The sequence below is a fragment of the Elephantulus edwardii genome, unplaced genomic scaffold (genome assembly GCF_000299155.1).
Source record: "Elephantulus edwardii isolate Elephantulus edwardi_28Jun2011 unplaced genomic scaffold, EleEdw1.0 scaffold00072, whole genome shotgun sequence".
Lineage (NCBI taxonomy): Eukaryota > Metazoa > Chordata > Mammalia > Macroscelidea > Macroscelididae > Elephantulus > Elephantulus edwardii.
Window position 1 is genome coordinate 8,924,452 of NW_006399822.1, and position 22,212 is coordinate 8,946,663.

General features: G+C 46.2%; 1 protein-coding gene across 1 annotated transcript in view; it reads right to left on the reverse strand.

The window, feature by feature from the left end:
* Window positions 1-22,212, reverse strand: part of VAT1L (vesicle amine transport 1-like) — a 145,579-nt gene that overhangs the window by 118,552 nt on the left and 4,815 nt on the right. Inside the window, exon 2 of the mRNA XM_006888816.1 lies at window positions 6,018-6,147. Coding sequence (XP_006888878.1) covers window positions 6,018-6,147 — 130 coding nt within the window. The remainder of the gene's footprint in view (window positions 1-6,017; window positions 6,148-22,212) is intronic.

The following is a 22,212-nucleotide window of genomic DNA, read 5'->3' on the forward strand; positions in this document are numbered from 1 at the left end:
ATACTCCTGGTCTGTGCTCAGTGAGAAGGGGTGGGTAGATGCCAGAGGAGCCCGGAGGGGAGTGTCCTAGAACCTGGGATATCTGTGCAGTTAGCTGGCTCTGAGTTCTGTGGGTAAGAGCTACCACAGCGTCAATGTGGTCGCAACATCTTCAGAGACTTGACTGCCCATGGAGCCAGGAAGTGATGGGATAGAAAGACAACTGATGGCCTCTGGTCCCCTATTAAAACTTGAGTACCAAGGAGTTCAGATGGGGAGGCAGCTGGGGACAAGACTCAACTCTGCTGTTGGTGAACCTGGACACGTCCACTTCTTCTAGGGCCCTCCTGCCAAGGAGCTCAATCTAGCCAAAGTAGCAAAGACACCCAACCCCATAGAAGCAGACAGCTCGTTCCCAGTGGGGTTTCTGGGGTTCTCCTGCCAAACTGAGAAGCAATGGAAAGCCTGGCTTTCTCAGTCTGAGATGGAGACAAGTAATTAATCACTGAGAGCATTTGAGAGCCTCACAGGGAGAGCTCTCTGGCTGCCTCCTCCATCTCCCGTCCTTGTCCTTGGGCGGGTGGCAGAAACAAGAGGTTTCCCTCTTCCTGAGCCCTTGTGAGCCTGCTGGAAAAGGAGGAGTTCTCATCTATATCTTCATGGTTTCTGTGGCTCCAGTTCCCACCTGGCTTCATCTCTTCCAAGGCCCAAATGACCCTGGACGCTTCAGATCAGTATGGCACGCATGGGCCAATGACATGAGTTGGGATCAGCTCAATGACACGTGATTGTCCAACTCCAAACACAAGTAACTCACTAATTACAGCAGGACATAAGTGATACGAAGAGGACATTGCCAGTATTGTCAGGTGCCACCGAGTCCATCTCAACTCACAGAGACCCACGGAACATAGCCCACAGGGCTTTCTTTACAGGAGAAAAGCGGCAGGGTTTTTTGCCACAGAACTGCTAGGAGAGTTCAAGATATAAAGGTTATATGAGGAAAACAACAGGAAAAGCTTCCTGTTCCAAGAGGACTAGTTTAACTCTCTAGGCCACAGTTCCTTCAGAGTATTAAGAAGCCGCACTGCAATTCCAAAGGCACATAGTTCAAACCCAACAGCTGCTCCGTGGTAGAAGAATGGGCACTTCCAACCCGTGTGATTTATTCCCTCTGAAAACCCACTGGAGAGTCAGCTATGGGTCAGTTCCAACTCAACAGAACACAACAACAACAGGAACATTGGTAAAGGTACTTTTTTAATTATTTGAATCAAAGTTTATAGAGCACAAAAGAGTTCTTACAAAGATTAAAAACTAATTAAAACTAAAAACTAATTGCTACTGACTCCTAGTGATATCACGTGTGGTAGGAGCAGAAAGTGATCCACAGGTTTCCAACGGCTGATGTTTTTGGAAGCAGATCAGATCACCAGAACATTCTTCTGAGGTACCTCGGGTGGATGCAAGCATCCCCTGAGCAAGTTAGCCTACTGCACCATCCAGGGAAGACTACATGACCTACTGCGCATCAGTCAGCAGGGGCCATGGAAAGTGGGGGGGAAGAAATATTAGTCTAAAAAGGACAAACTGGTTCATGGAGTTCCGAGAGCTACAGACTGGCTCACTAGTTTATGAAGCAGAATAGAGAATTGTCTAACAAAGAAAATGGCTAGAAAGAAAGGTGGTGTTGAATGTCCCAGTTCCTGGGAGGACTGAAGACCAAAAGGTGACTGTGTGAGTGTCATCTTACAGAGGCAGTGTTGAAACCAGAGGACAACCCTGACATTCCCTTTTTCACAGATGGATGGGAGCCCAGTGGGAGCTGGTGGCCTAATGGTAAGAAGCTGCACCACAATCCCTAAGGCACGCAGCTCGAATCCACCCACTGCTCTGCGCTTCTGAAAACCTGCTAGAGGGTCAGCTGCGTGGTGGGTTATGACTGATGGCACATGACAACAAAGGAAAGTCAAAGGGAGCTCTGGAGGCTTAATGGTAAGAAGTTGCACTGCCAACCCAAAGGCACAGGGTTTGAATCCAGCAGCTGCTCTGTGGGAGAAAAATGCGCAATCTCTCCTCCCACGCAATTTATGACCTCTGAAAAAACCTGGAGGGTCAGCAATAAGTCAGTTTCACCTTGACGGTACACAACAATAACAACAGTGGAAATCCACAGAGCCAGGCACCAGACCATAAATAAGCCAATGGCCTCCAGTGTCAACACAGAGTTTCATAAAAAGAGGATTTCAATCACCCAGACAGTGATGGCCCAACCATCCCAGGAGAGCAGGCTGTCCCCAGCGTTCCCTGGAACGTGACTCCATCACTTTAGCCGCATTATCAGAACCGCAGAAGTGGCCCAGCCATTGCCTCAGCCCTCGGCCCAGGTCCGGAGACGAGTACCTTTCCTTTCAATATCTAAGTTACCTCATTATTTGATTCTGCTAAGAAAAAGAAATTAATCCTGGGTGAGTGAGCACAAGTCTCCCATGCAATCGATCAAACCGAAGAGCGTGCACTGAGCATGGAATTCCATCTCCACAGTGACTGGAAACCCAATGGCAGAGTCACAGAGGGGAGACGGGAGTACTGGTTTTCTCCGACATCACACCCTGATGGCGAACTTGTAGGTAGCTTCGTCTGTTTATTTGTGCAGCTGAAAGTCACTGAAGGGGGAAAAGTTTGAGGAATGGTTTTGGTAATAAACAAGCCAGAGATACAGAGTGGATGATAAATGTTTAGGGGAAAATGCATAATCGAGGAGCTCTGGTAGCACAATAGTTAAGTGTTGGGCTGCAAATGAAAAGACTGGAGGTGTAAAGGAATCATGGTGGCACAGTGGTAAAACCCTGAGCTACTAATAGAAAGGTCAGCAGTTCAAACCCACTCATCGGTTCTATATGACAGACGTGTGGCAATCTGCTTCCACGGATCACAGCCAAGAGGACCCTGTGGGGCAGTTCAATCCCGTCACATGGGGTCACCATGCCGGAGGGTTCCCAACAACAGCAACATACAGAAACAGCACAGTGCATTCTCTCTCCAAACCAAATCCACCAGCACCGCTGTTGACCGTTCTCCTCTGAAATAATGGGCTGTTCATTTAGTGGAGGCTCCGCGTTAACAGAGTGAGAAGTAAGCTCTCTTCCTTGGGGGCTGTCTGGGGAGTGAAGAACAGACACTACTCATCAGCAGCTTTCGGGGAGAGGTGGTGCTGCCTCTGCTGATATTACTTACCTGGGAGAGACAATGGCCAGTCGGACAAAGGAAAAGAAAAAGCTCTTTTCCCTCGTCCGCAGCATTTCCGGCTTCATCATCATGAAACCACTAAGAGACTGGCAAGTGGGATGCATTCTCCTCCATTCATTAGGACGAACTGAGAGCCCATGGATGTTTTCAAGGGACATTGTGGCCAAAGGCACTGAGACTCAGGCGTGGACACAGTTCAGTTCCCAGAGCTTTTGGGGGTCCCACTGTGTAGGATTTGTCTTCAGCTCTACTTTGCTACATTTATTATTGCAGGCTTTAGGGGTGGGGAAATAAACCCAAAAATCAAACCAATGAGTCGATTCTAACTCATGGCAAGTTGGCTGTAATCACGACAGAAGTGGGTCTCCAGGCTGTTCTTCCACGGCACAGGAGGGTGGGTCAACGCCCAACCAACCATCAGGTTAGGGAAAAGCAAACTCACTGCCATCAAGCAGGTTCCGCAGGTTCCGATTCGTGGCAACCTTCCACTGGGTTTCCGAGGCTGTCGATTTTTACAAGAGGAGACTGTTTTTCTCCCAGAGAGGCTGATGGATTTGAACTGTCCATCTTTTGTTTAGCAGAGCAATGTATAATGCACTGTGGTGTCAGTGTTCCTTATAGGCTGTTAGCTGCCTGTGAGTCCTGTGTGCTACCCTGCCAGGGACCTGGGGAGCTGGGATCAGGGATGAAGAACAAGTGGTGGCTGTGTGAGGTGCTGTGGACCGGCTCTAACTCACAGTGACCCCCGTGAACAAGAGAACCAAGCCCTGCTCATTCCTGCCCCAGCCTCACATACTCTGCTGTGGGGAAGCCCACCAGTGCAGTCACTAGATCCATCCATTTCACTGACACTTGTCTCATTAGCGGGTCCTCTACTTTTCCAAAAATAACGCCCTTCTCCTGGGACCAGCCACTCCCAATAACATGGCCACAGTATGTGAGATGAAATCTCACCATCCTTGCCCCCAGAGAGCACTCTGGCTACACTTTATTCCAGAGTTCAGAGGCTCTGGATCCGAGCCCAGGTTCTACTAAGGTCCCTGGTGGCGTAGGCATGATGTGTTAGACTGCTAACTGAAAGGTCAGCAGTTCAAACGCACCAGGTGGTCCGTGCCAGAAAGACGGGGCTCACCATGAGACAGAATCAACTCGATAGCAGTGCGTGTAGGATTCAGCTTTCTAATGACAGTTCCCTTTCTGACCTCACAAAACATGAGGGAACCCTTCTGAGCCTCATTTGTGAAGCGATAATAGCAAGCTCTTACCCTCGCAGAGTGGTGGGGTGGGGAGTGGCAGGCACAGGCGTGGAGGTGGTTAGCAGTTCTACAAACAACAGATCTGAACCTTGGCCTACACTGCTCCAGCCTGGAAGACATGATGCTGGGAAAGGTGGAGGGTCAGAGAGAGAGAGAGAGAGAACCTCCACAGGGTGGGCTGGCACGGTGAGTGTAACCACAGGCTTGAGGATATGAGGGACCGTGATGATGGCACAGGACAGAGTAGTGGAGAGGCTGAGACGTTTCTAGAAATGGAGTATTCTCAAACATGAGCCACTCTACCCTCCCTGCAGAAGCCCTTAGTCAGGAGATAGAGCTCTGGTACCTGATTTGTATCGGTTTTTCTAGTTCCAAACTATTGTAGTCTTGCACCATTTATTTGTCCATGGTTTCTTAGTTTTTATAGACCTAGTTGTCATTGATTTGCATTCTAATGGAAAGAAGGACTATATATCTTCCACTGATCCCATTTTTTGGTTTTATTATGGAGAAACTTGAACATGTATAAATATCATCAGAATAGTATCATAATTCCCAAGTACCCATTATCTTTCCCTAACAGCCATAAATCAGTGGCCCACACCTTGAATCTTTGGCTTTAAAATTCTGTACCTCCAAAAAATACCATTCATTCTCTTAAAAACTAGAATAGTAATTTATGAATGATTCCTAAAATACTTCCATTAGGTGGATACTTAACAGAACCAAGTTATATAATACAAAGTCGAGTCCCTCCCTGACTATTGTGTTTTATAGTTTATTTTTTAACTTGAGATAAAGTGGGGTGATGGCCATTGTGGATAGAGCTAGGGAGCACACACATTTAGTTAATTTAAACCCAAACATCCCAACCCAAACCCAAAACTCAACCCACAGCTGCCAAGTGGATTAAAACTCATAGAGACCTTGTAGAAGAAAGCATAGAACTACCACACAGGGTTTCCAAGACCGGGAATCTTTTATAGAAGCAGATGACCTCATCTTTCTCTGTGGAGCAGCCAGTGGATTTGAACTGCCAAGCTTGTGGTTAGCAGCTCAATATTTAACTCCACATTAGCACCAAGGTTCAAGCCCAAGTACACTTACTTAATTGCTGCTTAATGTGAATGAAGGGAGCTCTAGTCAGAAGGGAGTTGTGCTACCAACCTAAAGGCAAGTGGTTTGGATCCACTAGCAAGCACAAGGGAGAAAGATGGGCAATCTCCTCCCATGCAATTTAGGACTTTGAAAACCTGCTGGAGAGTCAACCCGAAGTCAGTTCTGGACAGCAAGGAGTTTGAGTGCTAATGTGAATGGACAATGGGCTTCATCCTGGCCTCTCATCAGAGGGTTGTGAGGAGCAGACAGACTAATGTCAATCAAAAAGCCTATCACTGCAAACAGTGTTAATAAAAACCAAGTAACAAAACTGTTATAATGCATCTCATTGATTCCTGCCAACGCTGCAACATAATCTCATATTCCTGTCGATTTCATAGAAAGATTCCCTGAATTCGGAAGTCGAAACCTTACCTCGTAGCCTTTCACGCTGTCTCCCAGAGCCTCCACAATCCCCGAACACTCGAACCCCGGCACCAGAGGCGTCTTGGGGGGATTGTCAATATTCCCTTGTCGAACCATCAAGTCAATGAAGTTTAAACCACTGTGGGCGTGTGAAAGAGAAGAAACTCAAAATGAGAACCAGAAGACAGCATGTGCTCAACTTTCTCTTCTCCCTTCTCTGTCCCTCATTCCCTGCTTGCCTCCCTCCCTCCCTTCGTTTCTTTCCCCTCTTTCTAGCAAAGTGCACCTCTCCTAAAAACTTCACGTACAGAGATGGTATAGATGGTACCAAAATAGCAAAACTCAGTTCTCTGTTTGCAGGGAAGCAACAGGATTCTGCTCCCCCCCAGTTAAAATAGCAGTTGCAGAGTTTACACTCTTAATGTGAAAGGTTGCTGGTGTTAACCTCTCTGTTGACTCTTAACTTTAAAAATACATCTTGACTACTTGGTCATCAGACATTCTAGCTCTAAACTTGAACTCACTGCTGCTGGATTAGGACTGGCTAAAAGCTGACCCACCAGCAAGTTTCTGAGGCTGTAAGTCAAGGGAGGAGAACGCCCATCTTTCTCCCAACGACCCTCCACCAGTTTTCTAGGCTCTGAATCTTTACAGAATGAGACCACTTCATCTTTCCCTCGTTGAGCCCCTGGCCAACTTAAACTGCTGACTGATCTGTTATGCATTCTGACACTGCAGTGGTTAAGTGTCGAACATGACTCAGAGCGACCTAATTAACAATAGACCTGAACCCTGTCCTGTCCTGTGCCATCTCATAATTCCTGGCACACTTGAACTGTGGCAGTTACTATGTCACTCTATCTTGTTAGGAGTCTTCCTCTCTTTCACCCAACTCTCCACCTTTGCAAGCATGATGTCCCTTTCCAAGAACCAGCCCATCCTAGTATCGAGCTCAGAGTATGGCAAATGAAGCTTGGCCATCTTTGCCTCCAAGGAGCACTCTGGCTGAACTTTTCCTAAGATGTATTTGTTTGCTCTTTTGGCGGTCCATGGGGTATTCAGTACTCCAACACCACAGTTCAAAGGCATCAATTCTTCTGTCACTTTTATGCATTGTCCAGCTCTCAAATACAAGCATATCAAGTGACTGAGACGACCACAGCCTGACTAGACCTCCTGTAAAGTTCAAGAAGAAGGGCTCAAACGGGCTTTGCAAAACCCTGTAGTGTACGTATTCTCAGCAAGGCAAAAAGAGTCCCAGTGACAATACCGGCCACCGCCAGGGAGGGGCCAGGAAGCAAAGAGAGCCCAGAGGTGGGGAGGCCAGTGCTGTTTATCTCAGGATAAGGACAAGGTGAGCAGATAATGGAGGCCTCTGACCTGAACACCAGACCTCTAGCATGCTGCCTCTCTCCCTAACGCCTCCCCACAAGACATAATTAGCATTTGCCCATGTCCCTCAAGTCAACCCCAATGCCCTCATGCCTTAAGTGCATCAGAGTGAAACTGCACCATGTATTTATCAGTGGTTGATTTTTCAGAAGTGGGTCACTTTCTCCCAAGGCACCTCCGGGCAGATGTGAACCCCCAATCTTTCCGTTAGCAGTTAAGCAGTATTTGCACCTGCAGTCCTAGCATTTAAAACCCAAAGTCAAGCCTGTTGGCACCGAACCAATCGCACCTCATGGAGTGCCCACAGGTTAGAGAGTGGACCTACTCCACAGAGCTTTCCACCTTTACAGACACAGATCCCAGACCTTTCTTCTGAAGTGCTGCTGAATAGATTTGAACCACCAACCTCTCGGTTAGTAGTCGAGTGCAAGCCATTTGCACCACCAGGGACCTTTCCTGGCATCTGTGGCTGGGACTGTACTGATGGAGACATTCATTACTTGGTTTAAGAGATTTTCTTATAAAGACATGTGACCCTCAAATAGAAGGTGGCCTGCTGGGGTTCCTCCAGGATAGAGTCCAAGACCCCCTGCTTCTGGATGGACAGTGGAAGATGACAAACTATTCTGCTGCTGGCTACTGAGTTGACTCTATTGTTCCCTGAGCAATCTCTCTTCCATGAAACCAAAAGAAACAAATGCCACAATTAATTACCCTCAACAGCATTCATTCCTGACTCCACATTTCCCCTTTTTCAGACAAAACAAGTAAGTATAGATCAGAGACACTAAGTTTCTTGCCCTAGGCCACACAGTGACTGGTGACACCATCTATCTTTTCTTTTGCCCCCACAGATTCCCCACATTCTCTGAGGTAATTTCATTCTTTTTCACCTGAGAATAGCAATGACTATGCACTGATGTCCCAGCCCAGGTCCACATGAGGTGTAGTCTTCAGATATTTATGGTATCTAAAACATAAATTATGTGCTAGGCTTCTAACCAGAAGGTCAGATGTTCAAATCCACTGGCTGCTCCTTGGTAGAAAGATGTGGCACACTGCTAGCATCAAGAGTGCGGACTTGGAAACCTTACAGGGTAAATCTGCGCAGTCCTCTGGATCACTGGCAGTGGGAACAGATTTAATGGCAATGTTTTGATTTGCTTTGGACTTTTTTACACAGCTCTTAAAACATTTTAGATTTTTTGGTTTGTGTTAAGTGAAGGAAAGAGCTTGATAATAACATTATGTTCTCTAATCTTGCTTTTCTCAAAGATTGGCATAATTTTTTTTTAGATTGGCATAATTTTAATAAGTATGATAAGAGAGAGTTAGGTGTCATGTAGTTCCCCCCCTTACTAAACTAATTAAGGCTAAATTTAAAAGGTTATCATTATCCTAAAGGAATCAAAGCATTTATCCAAGGATAAAGGCCTGAAAGCAGGAAAGGGTAAGATAGAAGGATTCAGGGAGATGAGAATTACTGGGAGGAAGTGGGGAAAGTGTGATGACAGTGTGAGCTTTGTATTAAAATGTGTATGAATGGTTGTAAACATTCACTCAAAACTCAAGTCAAAACAAACAAAAATCCATAGAGAAAGCTGTCAGCTAAAGGTACTTCAAACTATGAGCTGGTGTGACTGCAGGCACTGTCTCAGAGGCACTCTGAATTTCCTGTAAGAAGAGTCAGGGAAGACCAGAATATTCCTGGTGTGGATGGCCATCAGACCCCCAGCAGCAGTGACAACAATGGCCTGACAGAGCTCCTACAACCATCTCGGGGATGTACACCAGGATCATTAATGGCGACCAGTCTTTGATGGTTTTTTTAAGACTTGTCTTCATATGGCATCATTATATACATATACTTTGGGGGAACACAAGTCAGTCCATGACACTGTTTGCGTGTCAGCTATACACTGGAATGCTAAGTAAACGGGATATTCAAAAAACACCCCAAAACTGGCTTCTGAGCCAAATTCAATGAGAGCTTAGATGGGCTAAGATGATTATCTCTGTTTCCCATTAACCAGCTTAAAGTACATTCTTTCTTACGACTTTGATGTTAGCAGTCTGGGAGACTTACAGTAACAGGCAGCTCCCATCCTCCCACTACCCTAGGGTCTGATTAGGACAAAGTCTGAGACCACCTACTCCAGCCCTGTGTGACCACACTCTCACCAGGGTGCCACGGCGGACCCAAGAACAAATCCAGAGGGCCGTCTCTGGCTACAGTGCTGCTCATTCCTCATGAAGTTCCCCCAAGGCAATAAGTCAATGTCTTTCAGCCAGACTCAGGGTCTGTTTTACAAACACAGAGACTGAGACTTTCCCTCTTGGACTTGAAACCCAATTCAAGGCTAGTTAGTACACTCAGCTCAATTCATTGCCTTCAGGTGAGAACTGACTTATAGTTGACCCTCCAGGGGGTTTTCAGAGGCTGTAAATCATATGGGAGGATACTGTCCATCTTTCTTCTTCAGAGCAACTGATGGATCTGAACCACCTGTCATTGGGTTGACAGCATAATTCTTTATCCAGTAGGCCACCAGAACCCAGAAACTAGGAGGAAAAGCCCGTAAGAGGAATCGGCACATCTAAGATCCTTTTAACCTCCACAACTTAGAGAAATAAATTTCTGTTCTTAAAGCCACTAACTTTGGGCATTTCTGCTACAGCTGTACTAGATGAATAAGGCATTTGGTCGGACAACCCTCAAAATTTATAAACATCTCAGAAGCTCAGAATGTGATTTTACTTGGAAGTAGAGTCACGGTAGATATGAACAACTAAGCAAACTGAGGTCATACTGGAGTAGGCTGGGCGTGAATCCAGCAGCACTGCTGTTCTTATAAAAAGATGCCGAGAGGAGGGAAGACAGCCAGGTGGATACCAATGCAGAGGCTAAAAGGATGGATCCACAGGCCAAGGAGAGCCGGGAGGTTCTCAGGCTGGTAGAGATGAGGAAGGAGCCGCCCTTAAAGTCTTTACAGAAAGCACGGCCCTGACAATGTGATCAGTTAGACGTCTAGACCCCGTGGCCTCGTGAGTAAGCGCTTGTGCTGCCAGTCCAAAGGCAAGCGTTGCAATCTACCAGCTGCTCTGTGGGAGAAACACAGGCAGTCTCCTCCTGTGCTATTTACAGCCTCTGAAAACCCACTGGAGAGCCAGCAACGGGTCAGTTCTGACTCCATAACAATGCCTGGCTGACCTACTGAACGTCTGGGAGTAGGAGAGAACAATATTCTGTTTTAAGCCTCCCGATTTGAGTGTGTGTGTGTTTTTTTTTTTAAAGTGGCCACAGAGAACTAATGTAGACACACACATTTTTATCTTTCATAGCAGATGTGTCTTCGGTCTGTTGTCACAGTGGTGAAACAAAGAAACGTGGGCTTGAACAACTCCTCTCACCCACAAAAGAGAAAAAATGAGAGCAAGGTTTTCTGAGACTGAGGCCCATTGTCCTTGGCATTTTGCAGTGATCAGCTCAGATAAAGAAAGAAAAAGAAGAGCGTCAGTCCTGGGAAAAGGAGGGAATGTACCAAACCTCTGCTTTTCTGGCCCGTCATGGACTCAGAGTCAAAAGTGTTGATGAAGGTATTCTCAGAGAGATGAGGGCAGAATACAGAAGACACGCCATGCTGCTCCTGTGCAGCGGGGTCTTGTACTGGGTCTGCCCGGTCCCATCAAGTGCTGCCCAGCACCAGGGGGGTGCTTCCAACATGCCAATGTCCTCCCTAGAGTTCTCGTCTCTTTATCACAGGCCCCTGTGATCTCTGGCTTCTCGCAGACACCAGGGAGGCCCCGAACTCATGGCTTTCCTGACATCTCTGTGTTCCACTTTGAATGTTGGAAATACATCCATTTCAAGCAAAAGTCTGGTAGTGACTGGTTGCTGAGGACAGTCAAGGGAATTCAATTGAAATTCAGCATCTCCCCCAATGTTTCTGTGATGGGCACTAGTGCTGTGGCAGTGACAATGACATCTCTGCCTCCCAGGAGTTCAGAGATCAACAAGCAAACGAGTATCCAGCCTGACAGTGCCATCACAGGGGGTGCTGCCAGGTTACCTTTAGCACAGAGGGGAGAGTGATTAACTCACTTGGCAGGGACTAGAGAGCCTTCTCACAGGACAGCGTCACCGAGGAATGGCATGCCCTCTGCTCTTGTTCTCGCTGCCTCTCCAGCCTTGTCTCTCTCGTCCAGAGGGAACAGGCAGGAGCCAGACGGCACAGCATGTCCTTGACTTCTCTCTGATGCTCAAAAGGTGCACACAGGCTCACAGGAAAAGTTCATTTTTTCTAGAACATGACAGCTATCTCTTAACACATCATTGCTGATGAAAAAAGATTTCTTAAAAGCTATTATTCCAGGGGAGCTCTGGTGGCCTAGTGGCAAGAAGCTGCAATGCAATCCCAGAGATATGCAGTTCAAATCCACCAGATGCTCTGCCGGAAAAGGAGGAGCAGTCTCCTCCTGTACCGGTCAGATCTGATTTGATGGTAGAGACACACACAATAATAATTAAATAAAATTTTTAAAAACAAAAAAAACCCCTCACATTTGTGAGAGTTGAGTGTTAAAAAAAAAAAAAAAAGCTATTATTCCTATCGGAAAGGGGAATGAAGACCAGGGCAGCACTGTCCAGTAGTACATCCTGCACTGGAGAATGTGGACTTCAGCTATCCAGGAAGTCAGTCCATATACCAACTGACATGTCAACAGACAGAGACAGCACTGGTTATGCAGACACTGTAAACTGCAGTGGACCTGACGGCAACTAACACAAACAACAACCACTACCATGTGTAGCTTCTGGACACTTTAATGTGGTCACTGCGATTGAGGGACTGGACTTGGAATTTTAGTTAATGGACATTTCATCTCAAGGGAAGAGCAGAATCATTATTCACTGTCTTGCCTGTTAACTGTAGGCAGAGAACTGTCTCAACATTTGTCTTTGAACGTTCGGAATTTTTCACAAGAAGATGCACACCACAGTCTCTTAAAGGATGATTCCACGACAGATGTTTAAGTGAGAAAATGCCTAGGATTGACTTGAGCTCCTTCCTTCCTTCTTATTTCTCAAAGTGATTATCTCCCAGTCAAGCCTGGCCGACAACCCAGTTATGTATGCTGGCCTAACAGTGAAGGGAAGAAATGAAAAGGCCAAAGAGCTGTTTGATGGAAGCACTTGGAAAAGAGCAAAGATTTACTCCTGGAGGATGAAAGGTTAGTTGTGAAAGGTGAGCAAAGATGGGTGCAAAACACAGCGACTTCAAGGGTCGGGTTTGAGAGGCTGGGAGAGTGTGAAGAAAGCGGAGGAAGAGTTTGCTGGGAGTCTGAGGCGAGGAGAGGAACTTTTTCAGAAGTAGTGCAGAGGATGCAGCTCTGAAAATTAATAGCATGTTAAACAGTGACTAAGCTGGTACCCAAAACATCTGCTTCAAACTCTGCTAGAGAGAATGCAGTGTCTGTTTACATCAAGGTCTACCGCCTTATATCACTTCCCGGACTTTTGGCTAAGATCAAGATCTACCGCCTTGGAAACCTGGCCCCAAATGCCTGGGGCAGTCTCACTCTCCTCCCTGCCTGCCCCCTAGGGCAGTTCCACTCTGTCCTCCCTGGGGCGGTTCCACCCTGTTCTCCAGGGTCTCCATGAGTTGGAACCATTTGAATGCAATGAATTTGGGTAATAAGAAAGTGGCAGTGATTATTCAATTCTTTTGGAAGTTAGATTCCCCTAGAAGAGGGAAATTCTTTTTCGTTGCTATGGAGACCCCAAGTGCCCAGAGCACAAATGCAGTGACCTTTCAGAAGTACATCAGTGGGCATGTTTTTTGAGGCATCTCTGGGTATGTTTAAACTCCCAACCTTTTGTCTAATATTTACTGTTTATGCCACACAAGGAAGCTTACATTAGGGATTCAAAAGGAAAGAAAAAGAAAAAGACCACATTAAAAGGAAGAATAGACTTTCCCACTGGCTATAGGCTGTGGATACAGTTCACTGGTGGGTGGCACACCTGCCTTTGTTACTTCCTAGGAATAGCAGTACCAGAGAAGGAGCTCTGCTGGCATACTGTTTAGCATATTGTACTGCTAAATAAATGGTCAACGGTTCAAATCTACTAGCTGCTCTGAAGGAGAGAGAGGCAGTTTGCTCTCATAGGGATGTGTTGCTGTTGTCACGTGCCACCGAGCTGACGCCAACCCAGTGCAACCGTAAGAACAGCAGCTGGGAGCCTCGCCCTGTCCTGTACCCTCTTCATAACCTCTGTAAGCTCCAGCCCACTGTTACAAACGCTGTGCTGACAGGTTTCCTCTCGTTCTCTGGCCCTCTACCTTTCCCACTTTGAAGACTTTCGCCAACGACTGACTCCTCCAGACAAGTCTACACTATGCGAGACCAAGTTCCACCATCGTTGCCTCGAAGGAGCACCCTGGTTGCACTTCCTCCAACATGGACTTGTTTGTTCTTTGTCTGTCTGGGGAATCTTCAGGACTCTAACACCAGTTTGAAGGCATCGAGTCTTCTTCAGTCATCTTCATTCAACCATGATTACTGTCCAACTTTCAGATGCCTCAGAAGCAACTGAAAAGGCCATAGCTTGGATCAGGTGCACTGTTTTCTAAACTGACATCCTTATTCTTTAGCGCCCTGGAGAGGTTCCTGACAGCAGATCTGTCATTCTCTCTCAAAAACACTTAACAGCTTCTGAAACGAAGTGGAGAGAGGACCATGAACCGACTCAACGGCAGGCAGCTTTCCGGGTGGCAGACCAGAGGTCCGACCTGTCCCCTCTGGGCTCAGTCTGAGGAGCCCTGGAGGACTTGATGACAGTAACAGTGAAAGGCCTGTCTCCAGAAGGTGGGCACACCAATGACTGTGCCACACATCCATGCTTCCGCCTGCAGAATGTTGAGTCAGAGTTTATTACGAGGTCCCCAGTGGGAACCATTTTTGTGCATTTAGCTGGGAGGATAAAGAGAATCCAATTACAAAATCATTCAGACCAATCATAGAAGCGGTGGGCTTAATAGCTTCCCATTAGATGACTGAACTAAGCGTAGCAGAGATAAATGGAAAGCAATTCTTTCGATCCCTAGATGATGGGATGCACAATTTTTTTTTTTAGTTTAAAGAAACTCAGTAACTTGATAGATGGTCTCTTTAAAGATGCGTGTGTGTCCATGCTGAGAAGGAGAGAGGTGGTTATGTCTGGTGCAGCTTGGAATTCTGAGTTCCCTGCAGGATTGAACCCTGGCCCTTGTCTGGGATAATAGTTGGCTCTATTGTGTACACATTTGTAGCTATGCCCTCTGAGGATAACAAAAAAAATCACCAACCCAACCTACCCATCAGAGAAGGCACACAAAACAAATACCTCCTTGCTGCTGAGTCCAAGCAGACTCACGGCTTACCCTCTACCTGGTTTCTGAGCCTGTGAATTGCAGGGGAGGCAAACGGCCCATCTTTCTCCCTGAGAGCTGGCAGTGGATTCGAACCACCAGGGAAAGCTCGGCCTTTGGGTTAACAGTGCAACTCCCTACAGACTAGGCTGCCAGAGAGTGTTTCATTCCTAAAAGGAAAATCATTCCTAAAAGGAAAAGAACTGTTGATGTCAAGAAGGGCTTGATTCAGAGCTGATCACTTGCCACCACTCCCATCCCCTTCAGGACGTGCACCTTGGGCCTGGGACAGATGTGTGACCATCGAGTTGCTGCTGAGCCTGTCCAAATTCCTAATTCCACGTGGATCAGAGCATAGCTAACTCCAGCTAAAGGTTTTATTGGCTGATTTCCCACCCACCCCCAGAAATAGTCAAGCCTTTCTTCCAAGCTTTATGTGGGTGTTCTCAAACCTTCTACCTCTCAACTGACAGTTAAGCACATCCACCACTTTTTGCATCATCCAGAGGTGCCAGAAAAGCAAGAAATAGGTGGGCACACAAAAAGAGAAAGGCAAAGTCTGGCTGGCACCCGAGCTCCCTGTCTTAAAAGTTGTGTGCTTTTCATCTAGTTTCTTCACCTCTTTGATCCTGTAAAATGTTTGGTAACGTCAAAATTCCCATCAAACCCTTAGTACAGTGCCTGTGGCACACGGAAAGTAAGCGATAAATGAAATTATGATAATAATGATAACATTTGATAAGACTAACTAACATGCTCATTAACGTGAAGCAGGGAGAGTACTGACTACATACGTGGTATGTGTGATCCATATTGGGTGGGAAGGGTGCACAGCAGAAGTAAGACTCCAGCACCCAACTAGCATGGAGGAAAATACAGCAGGTTCCTCTCGTGGCATCTACTCTGGAGCTCTGGAGACCTAGTGGAAAGGAGTTGTACTAGCAACCCAAAGGTAGATGGTTTGAATCCACCAGCTGCTTCTTAGCAGAAAGACAATCTCCTCCTGTGTAATTTGTTGTTGTTATGTGCCATCAAGTCCCCTGAGACTCAGTGACCCTATGCACAACAGCCCTAAACAATGCTCTATCCTGTGCCAATCTCACTGTCACCGACATGCCCATCTCAATTACCCTAGTCACTGAATCAGTCCTCCTTATAGAGGGTCTTCCTCTCCTGCACTGTGCCTCCACCCTACAAAGCATGATGCCCCGCTCCAAGGATTGGTTCCTTCTTGCAACATGTCCAAAGTATGTCAGACAAAGCTTCAGAATCCTTGCCTCCAAGGAGCAGCCTGGTTTAACCCTCTCTAGGATGAACCTGTACATTCTCTTAGCAGTCCATAGTACATTCAGTACTCTTCTCCAGCACCACAGCTCAAAGGCATCAATTCTCCTTCTATCCTCCCTAATCATTGTCCAACTCTCTGATGCATAACAGGTGATTGCAAAGACCATGGCCTGGATCAGGTGCACCTTAGTCTCCAGAGTGACATCTTTGCTCTTCTGTACTTTGGAGAGAGAGGTCTTTGACAGCAGACTTTCCCATCACAAGTCTTTTAATTTCGTGGTTGCTGGTGCCAAGAGTGTTGATTGTGTAATTTACTGCCTTTGGAAACTCACTGGAAGGAAGGACAATCAGTGGGGTATGCCCAGGGCCAAAGCCATCAATATGACCAGCACTGGAGAAATAAAAAAAAGCCATCGATGTGACCAGCACAGAAGAAATAAAGAATAGAGAGGGCAAGGAGGAAGAGTGTGGTCTTCTCTGAAGGCTCCAAATCTTGGCTAGTTTCTTGCATATATTAGTCCCACCGGACATTTTGATTCCCTTTCCTTTGTCCTCCTACAGGGTCACTTTGAGTTGGAATCTACTTCACAGAAGTGGAAGTTTGTGGTTATCTTTTTTCTTTATAATGTTGAGGCTATACTCTCAATTGGAAATGGTTTGGTTTGGTTTTGTCATGTCATATTAAGTGGCCTTATCAACCTACAACCAGGAGAAGACAAAATAGATGGGATCTTCTAAGAATCAAATCCCTATGCACATCCAAAAACTTCTCCAACAAGGTAAAATGGGAAGCCACAGACTGGGAAAAAGTATTTGGTAATGACATATCAGATAAGGGGCTTATATCCAGAATTTATAAAATACTTGAGCACCACAACAAGATAAAGGTAAATAATCCAATAGAAAACTGGGCACAGGATATGAACAGACACTTCACCAAAGAAGACATTCAAATGGCTAACAAGGACATGAAGAAATGTTCAAAATCCATAGCTCTAAGGGAGATGCAAATTAAAACAACTATGAGATATCATCTCACCCCAGTAAGAATAGGAAAATTTAACAGAACAGCAAGCAACAAATGCTGGCGACATTGTAGAGAAACTGGAACCCTTATTCACTGTTGGTGGGAGTGTAAAATGGTTCAACCACTGTGGAAAGGCGGTATGGTGCTTTCTCAAAAAGTTGCAAATAGACATACCATTTGACCCAGAAATTCCACTACTGGGAATATACCACAAAGAGACCATAACTGACATCCAAGCAGATATATGCACGCCCATGTTTATCGCAGCTTTGTTCACAATAGCAAGGATTTGGAAACAACCTAAGTGCCCATCAACAAATGAATGGATAGAGAAGCTGTGGTATATTCACACAATGGAATACTATGCTGCATTCAAAAACAAGGAACTCATGCAATATTATTCAAAATGGGTGAGCCTGGAGGACATTATGCGAAGTGAAGTATCTCAGTCACAAAAGGACAAATACTGCATGGTGACACTGTTGTAAAACAGGACTGACATCAGGGTTGGGGAGAGACTGAAAAAGATGGGTTCAATAATGTATACTGCATTGAAACAGATGAGGGAGGAAAACTGTTTAAAAGGGATATGTGATTAGGTATATTTGTCATGACAGGAGTCCAGAGCAAAGGCTGCATAGTGGAGTGGACCTGGGTAGGGTTTGTAAAACAATGAAATAAGTTTTCTTTTACTTTTCCAAGAAGGTAGTGTACTAGCGGGGAGGGCTGGGAGGGGAGAAAAGTGCAACAATGAATGGATGGAAATCCAAGGTCTCTGTAAATTTTCATTGAAATTAGTAATTTTTTTTAAAGTGGCCTTATCAGTGCAGGTTTGAGTTTTAAGCCATCCACTTTTGAGACATACTGACATCACAATATCACCAAAATCATCAAGGCAAAAGGACCTTTCTCCTACCCTAACCACGCTCACAGAGAGTCTTCTCCTAGAGCCAGCGCCCTAAATTCCAACGTCAGCCTTAGGAGGAGCTCTCAAGGTGTAGCCTGGTAGGTAGGCCACAGCCCAAAGGTGGTACCTCTCTGCCTGTTCAAACCCATCAACAGTTCTGTGGGAGAAAGATGAGCAGTCTCCACCCATTCAATTTACAGCCTCCAAGAACAGCCTGGGAGGTCAGCCTGCTCCTGTGGGTTCTGCCTGGGTAGCAATTGCTTTGAGTTTTTGAGTTTGAGCCTCAAACTGTTAAAGAACCTGTTTCTATTTGTTAAAACCATCCACTTGTGGTATTTCTGTCATAGCAGCATCAGATAAATGGAACAGCATGCCATCCAGGACAATCCTGGAGATACAGGGAGCTCTGGTGGCCTAGTGGCAAGAAGCTGCACTGCAATCCCAGAGGTGCATGGTTCGAATCCACCAGATGCTCTGCTGGAAAAGGAGCGACAATCTCCTCCTGTGCCAGTCAGATCCAATTTGATGGTTTATGCACAAAAAAATAATAATAAAAAGAAAATACTGGAGTTGCAACATGGCTGAGGGGCCGGAGTCAGTGACAGAAAGAGATTGAAGACCACCTGCTTTCATTAACAAATGCCACGTTCAGAGATGAAACAGTCCCTCTCTGTGAAGGATCCACTAAGTCTTCTGGGCCTTGAATTCACTCATTTTAATACGGCTCCTGCTGACTTTCTCTACAAGATCACACACAAAGGAATCAAACTAATTTGAGATTACATGCCCGCTGCCCTTTCCTAGCAAGAGTCTCTTCTAGCTTCTAATTAAACTTTTCCTTCTATGACAAATGCCAAGATGCCACAAAAGATATCCTCTTTGGAGAAGGAAGTGCCATTAGTGCCATGTCCCAAGCCCCGGTGAGGGCATGTTTTCACCCCAAATGTCATGTCTGTGATATGCCCAAAGGTCTGGGATTTTAAAATTACAGTGAACCAAATTCTTTCATCAGCCATGAATGAATGTGGAGGGGCTAGTGGGGGCGGCAACCCCAAGCCCAAATCTATGGCTGTTGAGTCAATTCTGACTCATAGCAATCCAGCAGGATGGAGCACAAGAACCCTACTGGATTTATTTGCAAGGCTATGATCCCTCCCCACCCCCCCAAAGAGACTGCCACATCCTTTTCCTGCATAACAAGTGGAGGCTTCAGACACCAGCGCTCTGATTAGCAGCTGAATGCTTAACTACTGAGCCACCAAGGGAAATGCCAGGCATCTTTCCATTTGCACCATAATCTTCTCATCACCAGTGAAGACTCCACATCACTGAGCCTACACAGAAGGCATCCTTCCTGTCAAATCGTTGACATGTGCATCCAACCCAGAGCAGGACAGAACACTGCATTCTCATCTCAGTGCCAGGCTGGCTTCTTGGCTGGGGGGCTGGAATTCTCACAGCAATCCATTCTTTCTGCAAACCTCTGCATCACTCAATCTCATGGTTGCTTGTTTATTTTCATAAACAAGAGAAAGACTATATTGGCCATATTTCACCACTTCAACCTTACTCTTGACAGTTTGGTGCTGTGCTGTCTGGAGACACCCTGCGATCAAGTGGCCAATGTAACAATAGCCAAACTGAAACAAAGAAGATAGGATGAGGGACTGAAGGTGTTCAGTGGCTCCAAAGGGTGATGACTTCAGCAGGGACAGTACAGGTCAAGGCATACGATAATTCAACCCTGCCTGGCCTCCTACACCTTAGAAATGAAAGAGGAGAGGCAGTACAGAAACACAAAGGTCTTGTTTTCAGTCAACCAGCAAAGTTGAGTCTTTCCAGTTATACCTTCAGCCAGTCCAACGCATCAGTGGTTCTTTCCCTGCGTTACTTATGTCTGCGTCTCTTGTTTTGCTCTCTTCTCTTGTGCATGTGTGTCTGTCTTTCTGTTTCTCTGCCTCTCAAATGAAGAGTCCAATAGCATGGCAAGCTTGGATTTTTTTAACCACTCTTCTATTTAGATGTGAGTGATCTCTTGAAAGTCAGTTTCCCCATCTTTAAAATGGGAGAGTAATCCCAGCCCTAAGAGGTGCCACAAGGATGCAAGGAAACAAGCATGTATCACAGACCACTGACTTTCTGGCTCTCAGCAAGTGCTCAGGAAATGGAGTTTTCTCCCCTCACTCGAATTTACTCCTGTGTGACCAAACAGAAGGCAACCAATCTATTACGGCCCATCCTCGGCCCATTTTCAGATGTGCCCATGGAGCTAGGGAAAGCTGGAACCATCTTTCATCCAACTGGTCTCCTTCCAGCCATTTCATGTGGCCTCTTGCTGTAAATCAGCCTGGAAAATAAATGTCCCCAATCCATTAGTGCTTTTCCACCACAAGCCTGTGTGAGCCACAGACCAGACAAGGCTTGTTAATGACCACTTAAATGCCCAACCTGGAGGCCCAAGGCCTCCTGTCTACCAGCCCTGTCCAGGAGAAGTTCAATGGTGACAAGACTGGCAGATGCAAAGGCACAGATCGGAGCCCCGTGAGGGGAACCATGTAACCTGGTTTGCCCAGAACAGCCCCCATCCTGCTGTCCTGAAATAACAATTCTGAGTGGCCTTTCTCTCCCAAAAGGGTTCCAGTCTGAATGATAAAGCGTAGAGGCTGTCCATGGAAACAAAGAATAAACCAGTCTAGATAAAAATGTTCTTTTAAGGGGAGCTGTGGTGGCCTAGTGGCAAGAAGCTGCACTGCAATCCCAGAGGCGCACGGTTCAAATCCACCAGATGCTCTGCCGGGGGAGGAGGGACAATCTCCTCCTGTACCAGTCAGATCTGATTTGACGGTAAACACACAAAAAAAATAATAAAATAAAATAAAAATGGTCTTTTAACAGTATTTAAAAAAAAAAGCAAAAACCCAAACTTACTGCCAGTAAATGGATTTACAACTCTTGGTGACCCTCCAGCCCTCCACTGTAGAGACTGTAAATCTTTCCAGGAGGCGACTGCCCATCCTTCTCCTTCAGACCCGTCAGCAGCACAGTATTTAACATACTATGCCACGAGGGTTCATAATAACGGTTCCAGTAATCGGCCAGATTCTGAATCAGAGTGACTCCAGGTCCTTCTGACTGGGCTCAATCCTCCAACCTTTTAGTTAGTGGCCGAGGATATGAACCATGTGCACTGACCATGGAGTCTTTTCAATAATAATTGCTAGTATTGGCTGGTCATTTATTCTGACCAAGCATCTTCATACAAGACTCCGTCGCCATTTCATTAAATGTCATTACAACACTCTGAAGGGCAACAGAATCACCATTTCCATTTGTAGATCAGGAAAATCAAGTTTACGAAGTGTTTAAAGCCAGGCAACGTGGAGGACCCTGCCCAGCTCTCTTTCTGTCAGGTGCACCCTGCCCCCAACTCCTGGAAATGCTGGTTGCTCAGACCTGTCTTCTCTTGGAGAACAGCCTTCATCACGCAGAGGGTATCACTGCTTGAGAGGTTCCATAGCCACCCTTCAGGGGACAACCTGCACAAAAGGCCACCTCCTCTGCTTCAAGGTGGGACTGGCTCTTCCGCTCATCCTTGCTCCTGAGTTCGTCGTGGGACACAGCGGCGACCACGACCAGAGCCGTGTGACACTCCTTCCTGTACTTCATCCTGCCTCCCTTCTCATTCTCCTAAGAGCACCACCTTCAAGAACCTACCTGAGAAAGAACCCCATCTCAGCCTCTCTTCTAGGAAACTGGAATTAAGACACCCGGTTAGTCAGCGGCAGAGCTGGGATTCATATCTACGAAGGCCTGACTCATACGACTACGTGGCTAAATGATGGCTTCCATGTTATCAGGCCACCAAGAAATCCCATCGAAATCACATCCCAAGAAATCACATAGGTATAACTATGGCAGCAAGGTTCCAGGATATGTTTAGCTGCTAAATAAAAGGTTAGAGGTTCAAGTCCTCCCAGGCACCTTGGAACAAATGCTTATATTCACTTATAAAAACCCTGCCACTGAAAACCTTAGAGAGCAGAGTTCTACTCTGACACACAAGGGGGTCTCTTCACCACGAGCGGGAATATACTTGACGGCAACTAGAGATGACAGCAACTGATGTTGTTGACACTTACGGCTGAATTCACCACGACTCACAGCGACCCTCTGGACAGC